This window comes from Aspergillus fischeri, genomic scaffold (assembly GCF_000149645.3).
Source record: "Aspergillus fischeri NRRL 181 1099437636264 genomic scaffold, whole genome shotgun sequence".
NCBI classification, from domain to species: Eukaryota; Fungi; Ascomycota; class Eurotiomycetes; order Eurotiales; family Aspergillaceae; genus Aspergillus; species Aspergillus fischeri.
In genome coordinates, this window is record NW_001509762.1 from 1,765,969 (window position 1) to 1,786,154 (window position 20,186).

General features: G+C 49.6%; 6 protein-coding genes across 6 annotated transcripts, besides 1 other annotated feature; 2 read left to right on the forward strand and 4 right to left on the reverse strand.

The window, feature by feature from the left end:
- Positions 1 to 6: 6 nt before the first annotated feature.
- NFIA_078680 (homoserine O-acetyltransferase family protein) lies at positions 7 to 1,605 on the reverse strand (the record flags this gene model as incomplete). The annotated part of the gene is made up of 1 exon (XM_001259824.1): positions 7 to 1,605. One exon carries the CDS (start codon positions 1,603 to 1,605, stop codon positions 7 to 9), a length of 1,599 nt encoding a protein of 532 aa, XP_001259825.1.
- A 434-nt stretch (positions 1,606 to 2,039) lies between these two features.
- Positions 2,040 to 3,281, reverse strand: NFIA_078690 (glycoside hydrolase family 43 protein; the record flags this gene model as incomplete). The annotated part of the gene is made up of 2 exons (XM_001259825.1): positions 2,040 to 2,720; positions 2,781 to 3,281. The coding sequence occupies 2 exons, from the start codon at positions 3,279 to 3,281 to the stop codon at positions 2,040 to 2,042; spliced, it is 1,182 nt and encodes a 393-aa protein (XP_001259826.1).
- A 673-nt stretch (positions 3,282 to 3,954) lies between these two features.
- Positions 3,955 to 5,394: a mobile genetic element.
- A 4,053-nt stretch (positions 5,395 to 9,447) lies between these two features.
- Positions 9,448 to 10,586, forward strand: NFIA_078700 (glycosyltransferase family 32 protein; the record flags this gene model as incomplete). The annotated part of the gene is made up of 2 exons (XM_001259826.1): positions 9,448 to 10,498; positions 10,558 to 10,586. 2 exons carry the CDS (start codon positions 9,448 to 9,450, stop codon positions 10,584 to 10,586), a joined length of 1,080 nt encoding a protein of 359 aa, XP_001259827.1.
- Positions 10,587 to 11,811: 1,225 nt separating this feature from the next.
- On the reverse strand, positions 11,812 to 13,254 carry NFIA_078710 (cAMP-dependent protein kinase; the record flags this gene model as incomplete). Its single annotated transcript, XM_001259827.1, has 4 exons — positions 11,812 to 12,531; positions 12,647 to 12,771; positions 12,844 to 12,936; positions 13,002 to 13,254. 4 exons carry the CDS (start codon positions 13,252 to 13,254, stop codon positions 11,812 to 11,814), a joined length of 1,191 nt encoding a protein of 396 aa, XP_001259828.1.
- Positions 13,255 to 13,977: 723 nt separating this feature from the next.
- On the reverse strand, positions 13,978 to 14,896 carry NFIA_078720 (V-type proton ATPase proteolipid subunit; the record flags this gene model as incomplete). Its single annotated transcript, XM_001259828.1, has 6 exons — positions 13,978 to 14,017; positions 14,073 to 14,158; positions 14,215 to 14,299; positions 14,358 to 14,470; positions 14,539 to 14,627; positions 14,845 to 14,896. The coding sequence occupies 6 exons, from the start codon at positions 14,894 to 14,896 to the stop codon at positions 13,978 to 13,980; spliced, it is 465 nt and encodes a 154-aa protein (XP_001259829.1).
- Positions 14,897 to 16,004: 1,108 nt separating this feature from the next.
- On the forward strand, positions 16,005 to 19,797 carry rom2 (putative Rho guanyl nucleotide exchange factor (Rom2); the record flags this gene model as incomplete). Its single annotated transcript, XM_001259829.1, has 4 exons — positions 16,005 to 18,657; positions 18,730 to 19,160; positions 19,224 to 19,655; positions 19,714 to 19,797. 4 exons carry the CDS (start codon positions 16,005 to 16,007, stop codon positions 19,795 to 19,797), a joined length of 3,600 nt encoding a protein of 1,199 aa, XP_001259830.1.
- Positions 19,798 to 20,186: the final 389 nt, after the last annotated feature.

A 20,186-nucleotide genomic window follows, 5' to 3' on the forward strand; every position in this document is an offset into this window, starting at 1 on the left:
CGCCAATTAGCGCAAAAACCTCTCAACGGCACCGCCAATATTCTTTAAGTCAAGCAGGAACGTATCATGCCCGAATAAGGAGATGTCCTCGCCCAGCTCAATATGTTCGACGTTCTTGTTTCCAGCCGCGCGAAGAGTCTCGGCGATCTCACGTTGCTGCCACGCGGGGAAGAGAATATCGCTGGCAACACCCATGACCAGGACCGGGTGGTTCTTCAACGGCGCGAGCCCTGCGACGAGATCGGCGGGTGGTGCATCTGGTTGTTCGCTAGTGGCGACTGCCTCGTCCGCCGAGGAGCCGGAGTCGGTTGTGGATGGTTGCTCCTCGTAAGGCTTTTCGGGCAATGTCAAGCTGCACGAGGCATCGTTGTAGCGGAGTGTCTTGCCGCCTTGGGCGATACGAGCCTCAAACTCCTGTCTGCGCTTCTTGGTCTCTGCCTGCTGCGACCGGCTGAGGTCGAACAGGTCCATGGCTTTGGAGACGTAGAGCAGACTATTTGGGTCGTACTCGAGGCAGAATTTCTCGCCAGCATGATCGAGATAGGTCTCAATAAGGAAGTCAGGGCACAAGGCCGGCTGTTTGCTGGGGTCGGCGCGCTTGCGTCCGAACCGCTTCTCCCATTCCGGTCCACTTCTGTACGTGACTGTTGCGATTTCTCTGGCGAGTTTCATTCCCGAATGAGGTGGGATTGAGTCGTAGTAGAAACCACGGTTCCATTTCGGGTCCATCATCAGCACCTGGCGCTGAGTGTGTCTCATGGCTATACTGTACGGGTGGCTCCGGGCGCACCCACTGATACTCACGATCTTTCCGATGCGCTCGGGGAACAACACTCCTGCCGCAAGACTTTGCATCCCACCCATGCTGGAGCCAACGGAGGCGTACAGTTTCTGGATACCCAATGAGTCCAATAGACGGAACTGCGCTCGAACCATGTCGTCCAGTGTAAGGATAGGAAACCGCGTCGCGTATCTCTTCCCGTCGGACGGATCGATTGAAGACGGCCCCGTGCTCCCATAACAACCCCCAATAACATTTGTACAGATAACGAAGTACTTATCCGTGTTCAACGGCTTGCCAGAACCGATAAATTTCTCCCACCATCCCGGTTTCGGGTTGGCTTCGGTACTGTGTGCATGACTCGACGCCGACAGACCAGTATGTAATAGAATAGCGTTGCTCTTGTCCGCGTTCAACTGACCCCATGTTTCGTATGCGATATCATACTCTGGCAAGACACCACCCCAGTCTAGTAGCAATGGCTCCTCACAGTGGAAGTTCTCATGTTGTCCGGTCGTGTATGAAGGCTCCGGACCCGACTCGATCGATCTGGCCGATAGCAGCGCCGATTTCGCATCCAGGGCGTCGAGACAAGGAAATGAGAGTGCCGGGTTCGATGAATCTCGCGATGAAGAATTTTCGGCGGTGACAGTCTGTATCTTCCGAGCAGGAGCCGAGTGTAATAGGCGACGATTCAATGTGCTGATTTGAAATCGGTTTCTTGCTGTGGTAAAACTGGCCGCGACACTTTCGTTCTGTCTCCACAGTCCGACGGCCTGGAGACCACGAGGAGCTGAGCGTGCCACGCCTCGGAGAGAGCTCATTTTTCTTTCGACAAAATCAAAGCAAGACAACTATCAAGCAATAGCTGAATGCTCGAGGCGAAATTGAATCCAAAACGGGTGTGGAGAAGTCATCGTTCTGACCTCCGGAGTCCAGTGTTTATGAGCCCGCGGCTTTCATTTAATTTCCGTATTGCGCAGGCGGAGAGCTGCCTCAGGCCCCCGCCGACCACTGAAGGACTAATGGCGTCATTTTTCGAACATCTGATTGGTTGTCGGCAGTTTGGCAGGTCCGGTGCTCCCGCTTGCTGAGAGTCTTTTATGTCCGGCCGGAAGCTATTTTCTGGTCAAGATGGATCCAACACTATGCACACATTATGATCTACCTCTCTATGCGGCCGCTAAAGCAGAAAAATCACGGTATGGTAAGAGGCATCATCTCCAGTATCTAATTCGATGCTATGGCCAGCATAGCATCACCCGAGTCCACTAAGTGTGATCAAGTTGTCTGCACCTATATCTATCCCCGTGACATACATGCATCTCTTCGGTGCACAATTGGCATGGAATATCATAAATGTCCCGTCAGGAGCTACGGTAGCCCCTCCCGGAGACGTCAGGTTAAAGTCTCCCGTTTTGACTAAGGCGCGAGGGGCCCTCTTATACGGCCCCTTCAAAGACGTCGAGTAGGCGTACTTGACATCGTACTTCGGAGAAGTGAAGCAATGGGAAGAGAAGAAAAGGTAGTAATAGCCCTGGTCGGTTCGGATGATGTTGGGCGCCTCGACCAGAGGCCCATCTTCCTGTTCGTTCTTAAGAATCTCGATGGGGTCCCCAACTGGGGTGATACCGTCGTCTTGGAGCTCCTGAAGCATGATGGGGACTTTGACAATGGGTTTCTTGCCATTGTTACAGTCGCCGCCGTGGCCGATGCTATTCCCATCGCTTTTGTATGTGACATACAGTTTTCCGTCTGTGTCTCGAAACGGCGACGGGTCAATGGCACCGCCATGCTCCCGGGGGCAAGCCAGAGGTTCCGACATGGGCTGGTAAGGTCCTAGAGGGTCTTCCTTCTCTGAGACTGCGGCCCCAATGCAATGATGGCGCTTCCAGTTCTTCAATTCCCCAGAGTAATACAGCACGAATTTACCGTCGTTCTGTAAATAAGCTGTCAGAATACGGTCTTCCTCAAAGAATTGTTAGGGCCTGTGGCATACTCGTTGAATAACATCTGGAGCCCAGTGATTCACGCCCATTTCCCAACCTGCCAATGTAGGCATGGCATCGTAACCATCTAACCGCGTCCAATTCTTCACGTCCTGAGACGTAGCCACCGGAATGTGCGCAACCTCGGAATTGTTTATGGCCGCATTGGTTGCATAGGAATACCACGTGCCATTGACACGGATAATCCCAGGATCGGGAAAATTGTATATGGCGTAAATCGGTCGGTTCGACTCGTCATGATAACTCGGGTGGTCAGAAGGCTCTCGGTGACGCAGGAGGATGGTCGGAACAGTTATCACCACGACGATGATCGCTATTATCAGGAGTCCTGTTATTCCAAGGATGACGATTTTCTTTCGCGTTAATGGTCTCAGGTTAAATAAAGCCGACCAGGGCTTCGATAGTGTCTCATCCTCTGGCTGCAGAGAATAAACAGAAGACGTGAGCTGACCCTTCTTGGTAGAAAGTGTGGAAAGGAGGCGTCCTGTCATCCTTTCCCAGTGATCGACCAGCCCACGAGCCTTAATCAAACATGTGCTCTAGAGAGCAGTAAAAGTGTCAACGGGCAACAATATCAACGATGCATGGCTCGAACGAAATCGACTCCTCTATCTTATGGTCAGGAAAGCATGGGAAGAGAAGATCAAGTGAGCCATTGAGATTTTATGGCGCCAAAGCCGAACGGCAGACCATGGTGTTGTTTAATTTTATTTTTTTATGGGACATGTGCTGCCTCCTGAGGCTGTGACAAGGGCTCTGCCCAAAACTCAATTCAGCCGTTGCTACGCCACAGAAATCAGGATGCAAGAAGGCCACTGGTCAGGGACTGATGCGACGATCAAGGTACCAACCTACAGGTATCCGTGCCTTAGGCTCACCCACTCCGGCGGCGCCACAGCGTAACCGTAGATTTCTCATTGAAATCATGATTTTGAGGCTATACTAGGGGTTACCTATATGAGAAATATCGCCATTCTCATCTGCTGCCTTTATGATGCATTTGATACCTCATTCTCTTATGTATTTGCTGGTGGTGGGGGGTATCCATGCACTTTCTCCCATTGCTTTTGTGGACGTCTCTCTTGCGCAGCAGCATCTTTGGCCTTCCTTGGAGTAATCGATCGATTTCGCATCACGTAATTTCAATATACCAGTCTGGCTAAGTGGCTTAACCTACCGCTTAGTATATTGACGCCGTAGAGGGGCCTGCGCGGCCCTGATTCGATTGATAATTTCATTTGCCATAGCCAGATGCTCAGCAGCGATTCGATTATGCTCAAATATCTGTTCAAGATTCCGCTGTAGCTCTGGTGTAAGAAGATCTGCATGCTTAGATAGCTTTGCCTGATTCTTCTCAAGTGCCTGAATTGTTGTTGGAGGTGAAATATCAATGCTAGATGAAGATACCGGCCGAGAGGGCGTAGAAGGAGTCGAGAGGTCAGGCGCGTAGATATCTGGGATTTGCTCCCATGCCTGGCTAGCAAGATCATTAACTATCTTACTACTAATTGGCCAGATTCCGCGATCTTTGAAGGCTTCGCGGATGTTCCATTGATTGAATACTTTCTCCCGTACTGATCCAATCACCCGTAAGAATTCTGACTTCCCTACTGGCTCACCAGCCCAGTAAGATAGCTCATTATTTGCACGTCGGAAGTGTTGCTTATAGCTTAAAAACGGCTTGCCATCTAATGGCTGGCAAAGATGTGTTGTATGAGGAAGGAATCCAAAGGCTATAATGCCATTATCTTCACACATTTGCAGGAATTCAACGGTAAGATGGGAGCCATGGCGATCGAAGATAAGTATCCGTTTCTCTCCCCTCTTTGTACGTTCATTTGTTGCCTTAATAAAGCTTTGAAGCCATTGAACAGCTAGTTCATCTGATATCCAGCCGTTGGGAGACGTCGCTATTGTTGTATTTGATGGTAAAGCCTCGCTATCGTTGAACCAGCACTCCATGGAGATGCCACTGCCTTTGAAGATAAACCATGGATCCATTTGCCAACCATCTGCAGCTACGCATTCGATAGCTGTGATATTCTCTCCTCTTTCAGATTCAGCAAGATCAGGGACACTTTGTGAACCAATGACCTTCCTAGATCTGCCTTCGCCAGGCTGGAAGCCGCATTCATCGAAGTTATAGACTAACCGCGATGGGGCATTCTTAACCACTGCTGCAAGCTGATTATACCAGTGTCCTAATAGCCCTGCATCTTCAGCCTTGATACGCTTTGATTCTTTTGTCTTTTGCTTCACTGGGTTTAACTTGAGGTGTTCTGGGAGCCGTTCCTCAAACCGATATACCCACATCTTGCTGACCTGTCTAGATTCCCCAGCGCGTCGAAGTGCCTGATTTGCATACTCTTCTAGTAGCCTAGGTGTCACCGGCATGTTCCAATCGCGCATACGACCAATCCACTGTATTAGAGCTTCCTCCTGATACCCCTGAAGGGCCTTATTGACTGGTTTGCGAGCCGTACGAGGTTGACTACCCTTTTTGACGCGATCACGTAGAGTTGTAGAAGGAACGCCATATTCACGCGCAATCTTGGAAAAATTCGGATTTTTTTTGGCTCGAACGGCTTCGCAGGCCTTGATCATGCAGGATTCATCAGATTTAGTACACTTAGGCATATCGGATGGTGGGAATAGCTTCAAAAGAATTATAGTAAGTGGTTTCGATGGAATCTACGGTTACGGTGTGGATGAGCCTAAGGCAGGGATACTGACTACTGAGTTCCAGAATTAGTTAGACCTGCGGAACAGAAGGTGGCCGATCCACCAATCCAGACGCAGAACAAATGCCCAGTCAAACTCATTACAATCGCAATATTAATCGTGGATTGCTAGCGGTTCAAACTTTCACGTGTCTTCTCAAGATACCTAAGCGGGTCCTGGACACCCCAGTCAGCCGTCAGTGACCCTACCCTATCCGCTTGGCTAGGTCGCTCAAACCTTCTCCGCGAAGCGCGAAACCTCTCAGCTGCCAGGACTTCTCAGGCCATGAAGCTAAGGAGCAATCAAATTGGATTTACAATATGTCCTACAACCTCAGATATATAATGCAAATGCTGATATCTAGACGCATTGGCTATTCCAAGTCGAAAGATCTCTCAAATTGCCGGCGGACTTCAAGTTGTCGACGCCGATTCTCGTATCCTAATACCCAGCCAGAAACCATTCCCTTTATTCACTATTAATACGGAAGAGATTTTGTGGCCTGCGAGTATGAAAAAACCCGCAACATATGTAGAGACATGGACGCATAACAATCAACGAGGTACCTACCTACTTAATGTACCTGAGCCTCCTGAGGTACCCCTGACCGGAGCTCGATTTGAGCCAATCACAGGTAGCTCCGCTAGACTTCGCATCTATTGGGAAAGCAGTATAATTGGCCGAAGATTATCAGATAGTGGGGCCTTAATCCAGATGAGCAACTGTCAGCCAATAAAACTTACATCCTGTCATTAAATACTTCGAGATTGATGGCCAATAGTTGCAATTCCATCCTTTGATTGTTGCTTCTTGATGTCCACGAGTCCTTCAAAACCGACATCTAGTATTACTAGCTGACCCAAAGCCATGACAAATATGAACCATAGCGGCCTCGTAAACAGCAGCCGATCTTGGCGATTCTGAGCCATCCTCATGGCGACGCTCTTGTGGATAAACTCCAAAGGTATGATCCTGAGAATCCATAAAGTTATGAACTAGTGTAGTTCTAGCAATAGTCTGTTATAATAATCATGACCTTATGTATGTCCAATGTTATATTCATGTCTCCAGCATGCTCCATGTCTACTAATGAGCTCATTCCAGTCATTCATCGCACAGAAGACTCTATAGTTGGTCTTTCTCATTTGCGCTTGGACTCATAAGTCTCCCGGCAGCATGGTGTCCCTTGGTTAGCACACCCTCTCCTTGCTTTGCTAGCCTTCAGACAAATAAGTCTAATGGTCCACTTTCCTATGATTTTTTAGTCCGGGATATGCAGCTATGGTCCTGCAATGCCTTAAAACCTGAGCTTTATGAAAGACAAATTCCCTGGGCCGTTCCCACGTCGTCATGGTGGCCTTGGATGTTCCGCCGGAAGCCGAAACCTCACTATGCTAACTCCGTACTAATACGGCGATCCTTCGGCATCACCTTCGATAGTTTGCGCTCGTCAACTCCGGTGGTGGCTGATGGAATCCTACACCATCGCAGCTTCCATTCCTACAGCTGTCGCCATCTTCTGCTGTGCCAGCTTTTCTCTGTTGAACACCTAATGACTTGCTGTAGAGCCACCAGGTAAGATATATACTACATACCGTTCCTATCTATCATGTATTGTCACAGTGAGGCGCTGAGGATGAAAGGTAAGTACGGGGTATGCTTTTAAGGCTACGGAATAATGAGACGGATGCAGATGCAACAGAAAGATACTTTAGACTTTGGCGGAGTTGTTTGAGGGGGAAGAGATCTAGGGGTAAAATGAAAAGCATCTAACACTCCTCCATCCACTAGAAAGCCGTCCTATGTTTGTGTTCCACAGTTGTGGTTAATATCTGGCAGTTATTGATATTAATCATCATTTGTCTTCCTTACCTACCTTGTACATCTCACAGTCCATCATTCTAGAAAGAGCAAGAAATTCACGCCAAATCTGAGATAAGACGGAGTAAGTGGATATAATTATCTTTGGTCGAGAAGAATAATGACCGAACATGCCCATCAACGCAGGATTTCTCAGAAAGCAAAAGCACTGCTCACTCCGCAGTATGATGTTGACAACATACCACCCAGAGATTAAGATGTAGTATTCGGACTGGATTGTTCCTGAGTCAAGAGGTCAATCCATGGTTGTTAGTGGTAACAGTTACACTGGCCCTTCTATGACAGGATCAAGCCAAACAACATCCGGTCCGGCTGCACGTGTCCACCGTCTCACTGATGAATGCTGGTGCTTAGTGCTCAACAACCGACACAGTAGGAGTTACCGAATAATGAGTGAGATATCAGCTCTTGACTTTCTTCCGACAGAGCTGTACGAATCGTATAATCATCTGCTCGTACGACGTATCAGCATCTGGGCTTCTAAATATGTGTTTGCTGGCCCCGCATTCCAGTCAGAGGAGCTCGCTGCAACTCATCCATGATGGGACAACCCCAGCACGTGAAACAATCGAATGTACAATCAATTCTGGCAAGTTATGATTAGACGCCCTTTCGAAACCTGCCTGAAAACTTAACCAGGATCCGTAGTCTACTTGAAACCGGGGATCGTCGCATCTCAACCACTGACTTGAAGACTTCGAGGACATCCTCGTGTTCGTTGAGTACTATGTATTCTGTCCAATCACCTGCAAACAAATTGACTAACTAGACGCATGCTAGCACGCCAAGTCTTTTCTGCAGATTAGCGCAGAGGTACTCCCCTGTCAATCTGGATCGCAATGACGCGGCTTGGGAGAACTGAGGAATACCCATAAGCATCACTACCATCGCATACAGGCATACTTCAGTGCGCACTCCTGAGGCTGAGAAACGAACAGATTCAAACTGAAAGATCAAAAGGTAACCTAACTATCTGAGTCATGAAGCGTCCAGTTCGATCTCAAGATCCAGAACGCTCCGTAGATGGTGGAGCCTGCAATCTTCACGAGAAGAGGGCAGAGTCTACGTAGCTACGAAGCTGATCATCGCCGGAAACGGCCAACGCCATACCAAATTCACGCTGACCCCAGGCAAAATACAACCCCTTCAATCAGGATTTCATCCTTTCTATACAATTCCTTATCATGAAGTTCCTTCAGGACGCTATCTCCTGCCGATCCAGGAGACCGACATCATCGTGTCATGGCAGGGGAGCAATTTTGGCCGGGGAGTCGATCCGCTTCCCATTGCGGTAATGGTGTATAGATGACCAGAAAAGAGAGCATAAAAGGCCGTGTACTCCGTATCTCTTCAATTCTTGTGTTTTTGTGTGCTATAAAAGTACAAATTGGAGTGGTACAAGGGAAGACTTAATCCAAATAAGCTACCACTATCCGTACAGCCAATACACACTAATACACGTACTCCCGAGCATATCGTCGTCATCCTCTGATCCTTATCGGCCTATTCCACGCCAAAGGTCGGACGCCACCAGTTTTTAACGGCCGTCCTACTTACACGGCTCCACCAGTTTTTTCACCTAGTCCATATTATTTTTCCCAAGCTTCCTTTCTCTCCCTTTTTCCCTTATTTTCCCTTCTTCCTTGATCTGCACATATTCTTCTGCTTAGTTGTACATTGTGTTCAACTCTTTGTGTGTTTGCTAGTTGCTGTCACTGACCTCATTCATCCCTGGGAGTGACGAATTTCTTCGGGACTGTCTTCCACTCCCGTTGTCTCCGAGTGTACCGATTCTGATCGCGCAAGCCCCCTCGCACAATACTTCATACTGTCCTATAATAGGCGCAGATATGTCTGGCCGACACTGAATTGAGTTGATCTCGGATCTTTCCTCTCCTCCTTATCCGAATACTCAGCTCCTGCATTGATCGTTTGCGGAGCCTGTGGAGAAGCTCGTGGCGACCCCTGGAGGAGATCTAGATCTATCTTCACAACTCATCTATCCAATCGATTCCCGTCGCGCTACTGTGATTTTTTTTTTTTTTGCGCGCAACAATGCTCACCTTCAGGAAGTCGCTAATTGCGGCCGTCGTTTTGATTACATTCGTCGTCCTCCTTCGATCCGCACATTCCTCACCATCCGCCGAACCTGCCGTTCTCAACACGGAAACCACTACGCACGACTCCAGTCAAGCAGCAGATGAACATCTTACGAATCAGAAACAGGATATACAACAGCAGCCGTTGAAGCCACCGCCCACTGCGCCCTTGCGCGAACGGCTCCGTTACCAATTCCTCTACGATCTCGAAAGCAGATTCCCCGCGTACATCTGGCAGACATGGAAGTACACACCAGCATCCATGTGGTTTTCTGAAGACCTTCGGCCCGCTGAAGCGAGTTGGACAGAACTACACCCGGGATTTGTTCATGAAGTGATTCCGGACGACACGCAGCGACATCTCGTCAAGTACCTCTACGGCTCGGTCCCGGAGGTGTTCGAGGCATACGATTCTATGCCGCTGCCCGTCCTGAAGGCTGATTTCTTTCGGTACTTGATTCTGCTGGCGCGTGGAGGCATCTACAGTGACATCGATACCTACGCGCTCAAGCCCGCCGCCGACTGGCTGCCTGGGGAGCTGGATCTCGCCACGGTCGGTTTCGTGATCGGAATAGAGGCCGACCCCGACCGGCCTGATTGGCACGACTGGTATTCACGCCGGATCCAATTTTGTCAGTGGACCATCCAGGCCAAGCCTGGGCACCCGATCCTCCGCGATATTGTCGCATACATTACCGAGGAGGCGCTGCGAATGAAGAAAAAGGGAATCCTCAAGGAAGGAAAGATGGATAAGACTATCGTGGAGTTCACTGGGCCCGCTGCCTGGACGGACGCCGTATTTAGATATTTCAACAACCCGGAATACTTCAGCATCGAACCGGGGTCGACTCACAACGTCACATACGAGGATTTTACCAACCAACGGGACTATAAAAAGGTCGGTGACGTCGTGGTCCTGCCAATTACCAGTTTCAGTCCTGGTGTCGGTCAGATGGGAGCGGGCGATCTGGATGACCCCATGGCGTTTGTGAAACACGACTTTAGTGGTACGCTTTTCTTACATGCTGCTGCACTAGAGACAATCTTAACTGACTTTATTCATCAGGATCATGGAAGACAGACCCGGCTCTCTAAACGTCGGCTGTACGGCATCATCATGTCATTGGTTGCAACCACCCTTACCTGAGACTTGTCAGGCCTGTGGACAAGCGGAACTAACCCCGGCTCCTGGGCCCGAGCGAAGCTCGCACTGAAGCGTCAGGAACCCTACTTACCCTGCGCGGGGCCTGGTGTCACTTCGATACTTACCACGACCGAGTCCACTGAACATATCTGGACACAATGCTTTCCATCAACAGCACCTTAATGAGCCTACTCTCAATGACGAGATGTCACCCGAGATCTCCCAATCCGGCGCGGTTGTGGGATCTTACCATTTCGGATGCGTGCATGTCAGCCTTGGAAAGTACAGATTCAACCTAGAGGCGTGGCATGGGTTTCTACAACGGAGTCCAAACCACAGCGCTGCCTGTCACTTTTACGGACCGCATATGTGTTCCATCTAGAACAAGGAGAAGAGCGGAAGTATTCGGTGGCACTCTCCTTACCATGTTTAATTCGACTGGGTGATAGCATGGCATTGACCACCCGTGAGTCTTTTTCGGTCAGCAAGCTTACTACCTGGCCGTTCCTCTACTATTCATGAACAAATCATACGTTGCATATACAGCATATCAAATATACTATGTAATCAGAGGAATGAGGAATTGTCCTTGTATTTCCCTAGTGCATTCAATGGCAGAGATCATTAGAGGAATGGTTGCATGTACAAGATGCTGCAAATAGCTGTAGCCATATATTCAACCAGCCCAGTTTATGTTGAATTCTTCACCCATCCCGCCTTCATCAGCCTGTGGGTATTACATTCCAGAAATCAGAAAATATAGACCGGATGATGCGACAGATAGACACGCAAACCAAGTTGACAAAGTCCCAATGAGAGACATGAGATATATATTATATAGACAATGATTGCAGATTGCATTGTACACCATGACACATGCAGAGAAGAAAAGGAAAGAAAAGGACGGATTATGCGTCATCAATAACCTTGACATGTCAATCGAGAAATGAAGGCAGCACTGCGCTGTCTCTTTATATATAGTTGTATGGATTGGTGGGCGGCTGCAGGCCTTATGGACTGTTGCAGAACGATAATACAAAAATTCGTAACGTCGTGGCAGGAGCATTCCGTATCAGCGTAAACGGTCGTGGCGGACATCCTGACTTTTTACAATGATCCTCATGTTGAATGTGTATCAGAAGGTAGGGACTGGTGTGCCGAGTTGAGATCGCCGCCTTAGAAATCGCTGAACAAAGCTTCGTATTTCTTCTTCATGTCGTCGGTGTAAATGGCCTGACCCCTCACGTCTACGTCGGGATAGTCCTCAAAGTTTCCGGTATCTGCGGGATGGTCAACTCGCGGGATGATGGGCCCTTTCATGCGCCGGTGGAACAAGTCATCCCAATTGATGTCCTCAAAGAAAGGGTGCGCTTTGACTCTCGCAGAGCCACCTGATATGTGTCCAAGCCGCTCACTCGGATTGGTCTTGCAGAGACATGATATGATGTTCTGGGCTGCGGGCGACATGTTCGGAGGAAAACGCAAGCGGCCCTCGACGATCTGTTCGTAGATGCGCATCGGGTTCTGATCCCAGAACGGGGGCTGCCCAACCAAAAACTCGTAGATGAGGATCCCGAGAGCCCACCAGTCCACAGCGAGGCCATGACCGCTGTTGTGGATGACCTCAGGAGCCAGGTACTCCGGAGTGCCGCATAGCGTGTATGTCTCGCGATCGTTGATCTGCTTCGCGAATCCAAAGTCGACCAGCTTAATATGCCCGTCAGCGTCCAAGAGTATGTTTTCTGGCTTCAGATCACGGTAAACGACGCCCTCAACGTCATGAAGGTACTCGATCGTTAGCGTGATCTCGGCTGCATAGAATTTCGAGGTATTCTCGTTGAATCGCCGCGCACGCCGAAGATAGCTGAAGATCTCGCCTCCGGGGCAGTAGTCCAGCTAGGTAGGAACAAGGTCAGACGAGGGTACTAATACAAATACGACGGCGACGAGGTCCAGCAGAAGGCAGGGAATGGGAAGGTCCGTTCTTCACAAGACGCGGTGGCTTGCATACCAGCATATATAGGCTCTGTTCATCGGAAAATGTCGCGATCAGAGTCGTGATAAAAGGGTGACCGGCAACCGCAGCAAGTGCTTTTCGCTCATTGCGCACATGCTCCACTTGCTTCAACTTGATCACTGTAATCCCAGAATATCTCGCCCGTCAGTCCGGCCAAAGATGCGGATAGAAGCTTTCACATGCATCCTCACCATCTGCTTTGCGTAAAACCTTTAGCGCGTACACATTGTCCCGCCGGATCGCTTCGTCTTTGAATTTCGCCAGCCACACTCGAGCAAAGGTACCTGGATGCACCCCAGCGGTGTCAGCATCGCGCACTGCAGACCTCGCCACTTGCGTCGAGACTTACCAGTACCAAGTGTTTTGATTAGCGTAAAATCATTAACGCAAAGGCTCCGAGTTGATATTCCCAGCTGCTTTTCCTCCGGCCGATCTTTAATGACAAAAGGATTCACCGATCTCTGATGAGGGGGTCGGAAGGACGTAACCATCTGCTTTTCTCTTTCATGAACGTTTTCCAAAGGAGTGTCGACCCCTCTGGATGACGGAGAGGAGCTCTGAATCTCACTATGTGTCGAAGGCTCGGCCTTTCCTGTAGCCATTGGGATGGCAAGAGATCATGTCTCGAGGACAGCGGGGAACGGATCTGGGGGTAAAAAAAGAACGCCGCAGGAGCTGTTGTGACGGATTGCAATTTCGAAGGCTACTGGTCGAAGCAAGCAGAAATGGGAAGATCGATCGTTAATGACCTGTGAAAATGCTTCAATTAAGCAAGCCAAGCCTTGATCAATCCTTCATGGGAGGCAAGAGCTTTTGCTGAAGTTCGTCTTTTCTGGCCGCGGAACCAAGCAGCAATAGTCCATGGCGGCGTTCACGGAGCACCAAGGCTCTGACGTTACCGACTGGCGGGGCAGCCTGTCAACGACTCGGCATGCACCACTAGCGTGATCGGACAGATCCCGGTTGCAGTGCATGGTTTTTATGACTACATCTGATGCTATCTCTGAATATCCATTGTATTTTTGGAGATCAAACACAGAAGTGTGAGATAAATCTTCATGTCCAGGAATGTGAAGTAGGAGCTAGTACAAAAAGGCCCTGAGGAGTCATACGGACAAGCCTCTAGAAGATCACACGCGCAGAAACGGTCCCTTGCCGCAAGGAAGCACCGGTGCGCCTTTACCATAGCCAAGAAACTCATGTATTTGGCTACGCAGTTGTATAACACCATGAGGTACCAGCGCAGTTATGCACGTCGATCTAGACGTACTTCGAGTTGCAAGCACATCATTGAGGATTCGGTGTGAAGCGCGGAGAAGAAGGATTTATTTGCTCTTCGAGTTGAGGATGAGACCGACAATTAGTCTGACAGCAGTTAGCACTGATATGTCTTTGTTGCCGCATTGGCGGGAAGACAAACCCATAAAGACCGAGAACTTCGCCAAAAATCAGGATAAGAATCATCCCGACATAGACTCGGGACTGCTGCATGTAAGCACGAACACCCTCAAGAAAATGTTAGCATCAAAGTCAGAAACAAGCATTGTCGCTAAGTTGCTCACCGCATCACCAACGATCCCGATGGTATATCCGGCGGCCACGCCCGCGAGGCCAACCGATAATCCGGATGCAAGGTGCATGAATCCTCTGGCCTCAGACATCAATAACAGAATTATCAACGTGGGTTCGACGGGGCGTGACCTACGTGTACAAGCTCATGTTCTGTGTTGGAGGCGGCGCCATGTCTCCTGCGATGAGAACTGCAATGACCAAACCGTAGACCGCGATGATACCCGACATGACGACTGGGATCAAGGACTATGCCAGGAAATTAGAACATCTACTTGAACTAATTTTCTGGAACTCGCGGGGTGAAAACTGCAAACCTTCATGATCAAATCCGGCCGAAACGTTCCTACACCAGAGATACCAATCCCAGACTTTGCCGTTCCATACGCCGCTCCCATTGCTGTGACTTTGTAAGTGTCTCATCCCATCTTATACCATCTCATACATGATCGAGTTAAGACGTACACCCGAAAATCATCTTCGAGAGGTTGTTAGTACAGCGTAGAGAAACGATTCGTAGTTTATGGTGAACTCACTGCAGATGCGATTCCCGCCTGGGATCTCCAGTCAGCAGATGTTCCTATGATTGAAGCAATTCAACCAAAAGATTTATATTGCAAGACTTACAAAGGAGAAAAATGGCGCGAATTTGGGAGCCAGCTCGCTTTCCGCCATTTTGAGTATCTTCGCGATGACGAACCGTCAGAGCGGAGTGGAAAGGGGTAAGAAAACGGGACTAATGTAGAGCTTTGAGCTCAAGACCGGTGTAAAAGAAGAATGCGACCAGATAAACAAGAGCAAACAGAAGTAGATAGACCAATATGTACTTCCTTAGGCGAGTGACGGCCGACAGTAGGTTAAGCAGCAGCAGTAGTGCCTATCTACACCGAGGGTTGACCAGGTTGTTCGCTGCGGGCCACCGTAGTTCAAGGTGTAATGTACTCCGTATAGTAATTCGTATCGCCGCAGAGCCACCACCGCCCGGGCTTAGCCACTCCGGGTAAAGGGCGACATGTGCCTGTTCCTCAACCCAACTAACATTGAACCCCCCCCGTGCTTTTCCATCTCGAGACGGTCCCGTTCTTCATCAACCTCCCCCCGTCGTCGATACATTGCTCTGTTATATCTCTTGGCTATTATTATCGTTGCAACATCGATCAACGACGGCACGCACTACGACCACCTCTTACCTCCTCCTCTTCCTCTTCTGTTACTACCTCTCCTCCCTAACACCTTCGCCCCTCCTTTCTCACGCACTCCCGCTCGCTATCTTGAGATCCCTACAGGTTTAGGGCCTGGTGCTCTTGAATTTTGCCCCCCACCAAGGAGTCGGCTCACATCGATAGATCGGCTAGTCCGAGAGAGAATGCTGAGGTTATGATTAGCGGGGGCTCTAGCTTGCGGTTGCGCTCAAGGCTCCTAGCGCATTTCGATCGTTAACACATCGCTCAAGACCTTTTCCAGGCTCGAATCTGTGACAGGGCAAACTCGGATTAAGGAATGAGAGTCCGAGGGAGTCCTTGTGTCAAGTCTTTTTCTCCCTCTCTTGCTTGCTTTTATTTTCACTCTCTTTTTCGCTTGGCCGGCGAACTGTCGCTTCTGGACTAATCCAACGACATCGACTCTCTGCTCCTCCACGCCTTAAAACGATCACCTTCTGACGCTTTGAACGTTTTATACGACCACTTTCGCGTCACCGTATCGAATCATCTCCGCGTCTGGCTCATTTCCACCAGCCGGACACTTTCAGAGGTAGAAGCGGAAAGCAACATAAAGGGATAGGATGGCCGATCTCGGTGGCCAACAGGGCCGGAACTACCGGCCTTATGGACATGCCTCCTCTTTCCAGCGCGACGCTGCATTCTCAGAGATATTCGGCGGGGCACCGCCACCTGGACGCTCCCAGACAATGAACTCGCAGACGCCCCAGTTTTCGCAAGATCGCGCTCACACAATGTCATCCCATGTGCCACATCCTCAAATGCAAAGGCCACCCCCGCAGCCGGCTCGTCAGGGACCGAATGGTTACACACCGGCAGCTCCGAACGGACACTATCAAGCCTACCCGGGGCCCGCAGCTATGGCTCAACAATCTTCCCACAATCCCCCGCGACCATATCCCGGACGTTATGTCTATCCTCAGCCCCAACGGTTAGATTCGAGACCCGCTCCTGGCCCACAGTATCCAGATGCCAAGGGATACAGTCGGCCTATGCCTCCCCCAGCCCTGAATTCGGATGCATACAGATCAAGGTCAATGGCGCGAATGGGTGGCCCGCCGGGGTATCAACAACCGCCACCCAGCAGTTTCAATCACACTTCCGCAAGCGCTTTTCGTCAACAACCGTATAGCTCGACAACTCCGGTAACCGATCAAGGACGCGTTGTGCCAGTGAGACATGCGAATGAACGCGCAATGTCGCTGACATCCTACTCCATGGATCGCGACCATTCTCACACCACGCAGACAGGTCGGGTGATCCCTACAAGGAGGCAGCCATCTGGCCCAAGTCAACCCCCGACGCATCAGTTCGAAGAAGAGCCTGCAAGCGTTCACAGTGTAAACGGAAGACCGCGACCGCCAAGTGATGGGTCAACAAATTCCCGCGCTATGTCTATGGCGTCGACCATCGTACCAGATCGGACCATGAGCATGCAAAGCCAGATGACGCACAGGCCCAGCAATCAAACAACTTTAGTTTCCAACAATTCCCGCCGGAGCAAGGTCCCACTGGTGTATCCCGCCCTACTCTCACGGGTCGCTGACGTCTTTCGCGAGAGAATCCCGCTTGGAGAACGACAGAAGAACGGCTTGTCTTATCAAAATGCGTTTTCTGGTGCGGAGGCTGTGGATCTTATTGCTCACATCATCAAGACAAACGATCGTAATCTTGCTCTTCTTCTGGGGCGAGCGCTCGATGCGCAGAAGTTTTTCCACGATGTGACGTACGATCATCGACTTCGAGACGCTCCGGGGGAAATCTATCAATTCAAGGAAACCATGGGAGAAGAGGCGCCGAGTTCCGAGGTCAATGGAGTTTTTACGCTTTTGACAGAATGTTACTCTCCCACCTGCACGCGCGATAGTCTGTGCTATTCTATTGCGTGTCCAAGAAGGCTGGAACAACAAGCAAGATTGAATCTCAAGCCGCAACCAGGTCTACGCACGTCCGCCTCGAAGGCCAGCCTTCACGGCGATGATGACAATGATAATCAGAAACTCTGGATTAATATGGTTCCCAAGGAAGTTTCTGACAGTATCGACGATCGCGAAAAGAAGCGCCAAGAAATCATCTTCGAGATCATGTACACAGAACGTGATTTTGTCAAGGATCTGGAGTACCTGAGAGATTTCTGGATGAGACCTTTGCGTGCGGCCGGCAACGCAAACCAATCCCCCATCCCGGAGCATCGGCGCGAGAAATTCATTCGAACAGTGTTCGGCAATTGCTTGGAAGTTCTGAAAGTTAATGGTGCTTTGTGTGAAGCCCTCAACGCCAGACAAAAGGAAAGTCCTGTGGTGAAGACTGTTGGTGACATATTCCTCCAGCATGTACCCAACTTTGACCCTTTCATCAAGTATGGTGCCAACCAGCTCTATGGTAAATATGAGTTTGAGAAGGAGAAGGCATCCAACCCTGCTTTTGCAAGATTCGTCGAAGAGACTGAACGGCTCAAGGAGTCACGGAAGCTGGAATTAAACGGCTACTTGACCAAGCCCACCACTCGTCTAGCAAGGTATCCGTTGCTTCTCGAACAGGTTGTGAAGAACACGAAGGATGGTAACCCGGACAAGGAAGATATTCCCAAAGCCATCAAACTCATCAAAGATTTCTTGTCGCGGGTTAACACCGAGAGCGGAAGGGCCGAGAACCATTTCAACCTCGTGCAGCTGAATTCGGCCCTGAAGTTTAACCCCGGCGATTATGTTGACCTGAAGTTGACTGAGGAGAATCGTCAAATGCTCACTAAGATGGCGTTCAGGAAGGCTCCAACAGATAGTTCCGAAGTAACTGCGTATCTCTTCGACCACGCAGTATTGCTTGTGAGAATCAAAGTCGTTAACAAGCGCGAAGAGTATCGTGTCTATCGGAAGCCAATCCCTCTCGAACTGTTGGTTATCGCACAGATGGACGAAGTGATTCCCAAGGTTGGAGTCCCCAAGAGACCGTCGTCCAGCTTGCTCTCCAACAAGCCTGCCGCCAATCCTCCCAGCACTAAAGAGGGGTTACCCATAACCTTTCGGCATCTAGGCAAGGGTGGCTACGAGCAGACACTCTATGCCACGTCGCCAACACAAAGAAGAAAATTCATCGAGATGGTCGAAGAGCAACAAAGAAAGCTCAGAGAACGGAACAGTAACTTCTACAACAAGACGGTTTTGTGTTCGAATTTTTTCACTTCTGCAAACCGCGTGAATTGCCTTGTCCCTGTTGGTACGTCTCACTCCCAATACTATCCTCTTGCGCAGTAGACTTTGTGCAGATCTTGCTAACGTTTCTTGGCAGATGGTGGCAGGAAGTTGGTGTATGGCACTGATAGTGGCATTTTCATCTCGGAGCGTTGGCCCAAGGATAAGTCTGCCAAGCCGAGACGGGTGCTGGATGCTAGCCAGGTCACTCAAATCGACACCTTGGAGGAGTACCAACTACTTCTGGTGCTAGCGAACAAAACACTCTCATCCTATCCGATGGAGGCGCTCGAGCTTGCGGAGGGTCAAAATTCAGTGGCAAAGCGGCCGAAGAAGATTCAAGGTCATGCGAACTTCTTCAAAGCGGGAATTGGGCTTGGACGCCATTTGGTATGCTCTGTCAAGACATCCGCTCTGTCATCGACTATCAAGGTTTACGAGCCCATGGACAACCTGGCAAAGGGCAAGAAGAAATCTGCCGTGAGCAAGATGTTTCAGAGCGGTCAGGACACTCTGAAGCCCTTCAAGGTTTGTATATTCTGCTACACCATTGCATTGCATTTGGGCTGTTAACTCATTACTTCGCTTTAGGAATACTACATACCGGCAGAGTCATCGTCTATCCATTTCCTCCGCTCGACTCTTTGTGTGGGATGCGCTCGGGGTTTTGAGGTAGTAAGTCTTGAGACTACTGAGACGCAGTCCCTTCTGGATCAGGCGGATACCTCGCTTGATTTTGTCGCACGCAAGGAGAACGTGAAGCCGATTCATATTGAGCGAATGAACGGCGAGTTCTTGCTCAACTACAGCGACTTCTCCTTCTTCGTGAACCGAAACGGGTGGCGAGCTCGCCCGGATTGGAAGATCTCATGGGAGGGCAACCCCAATGCGTTTGCCCTATCATACCCTTATATCCTTGCCTTTGAGCCAAATTTCATCGAAATTCGGCACATTGAGACGAGTGAGCTGATACACATCATGACTGGAAAGAACATTCGGATGTTGCATTCTTCCACAAGAGAGGTGTGTTCATATTCCAAACATTATCATCCGATTGAATGGATAGCTAATGCCGTCTCAGATTCTGTACGCCTACGAAGACGAAGGAGGCGAGGATGTAGTAGCCAGTCTGGATTTCTGGAACAAGCCCCAACAACAACAATGAGACGCTTGAATGGCTGGTACAAACAAAAGGAGAACCTTGTCCTTCGATGCCATTACATGTTTCAGCTTCCCGTAGAAAGTCGTCTTATCATACACGAGGCAGTTGACTCTTCCTTTTCAGCAGCTGTTGACTCCCTCGAATTTTTCAAGGGATATCGCCCAGCTCTCAGATCTTAATGTTTTGTGTTGCTGATTTGATCATTTAATGTGTGTCAGGACAGCATCTGCTTACTTCCCCTGTGTACAATGAAGCGCAAATACCACTTGCTTTTTAGTCCCTTCAAATTTTTTCTTTATTCTGCCGCTTTCTACTTCATCTGTGTTCGGTTCCCTTTTCCATTGCTCTTATATTCTTTTCATCTTCTCTTTACTACATATAAATTCTCCGGC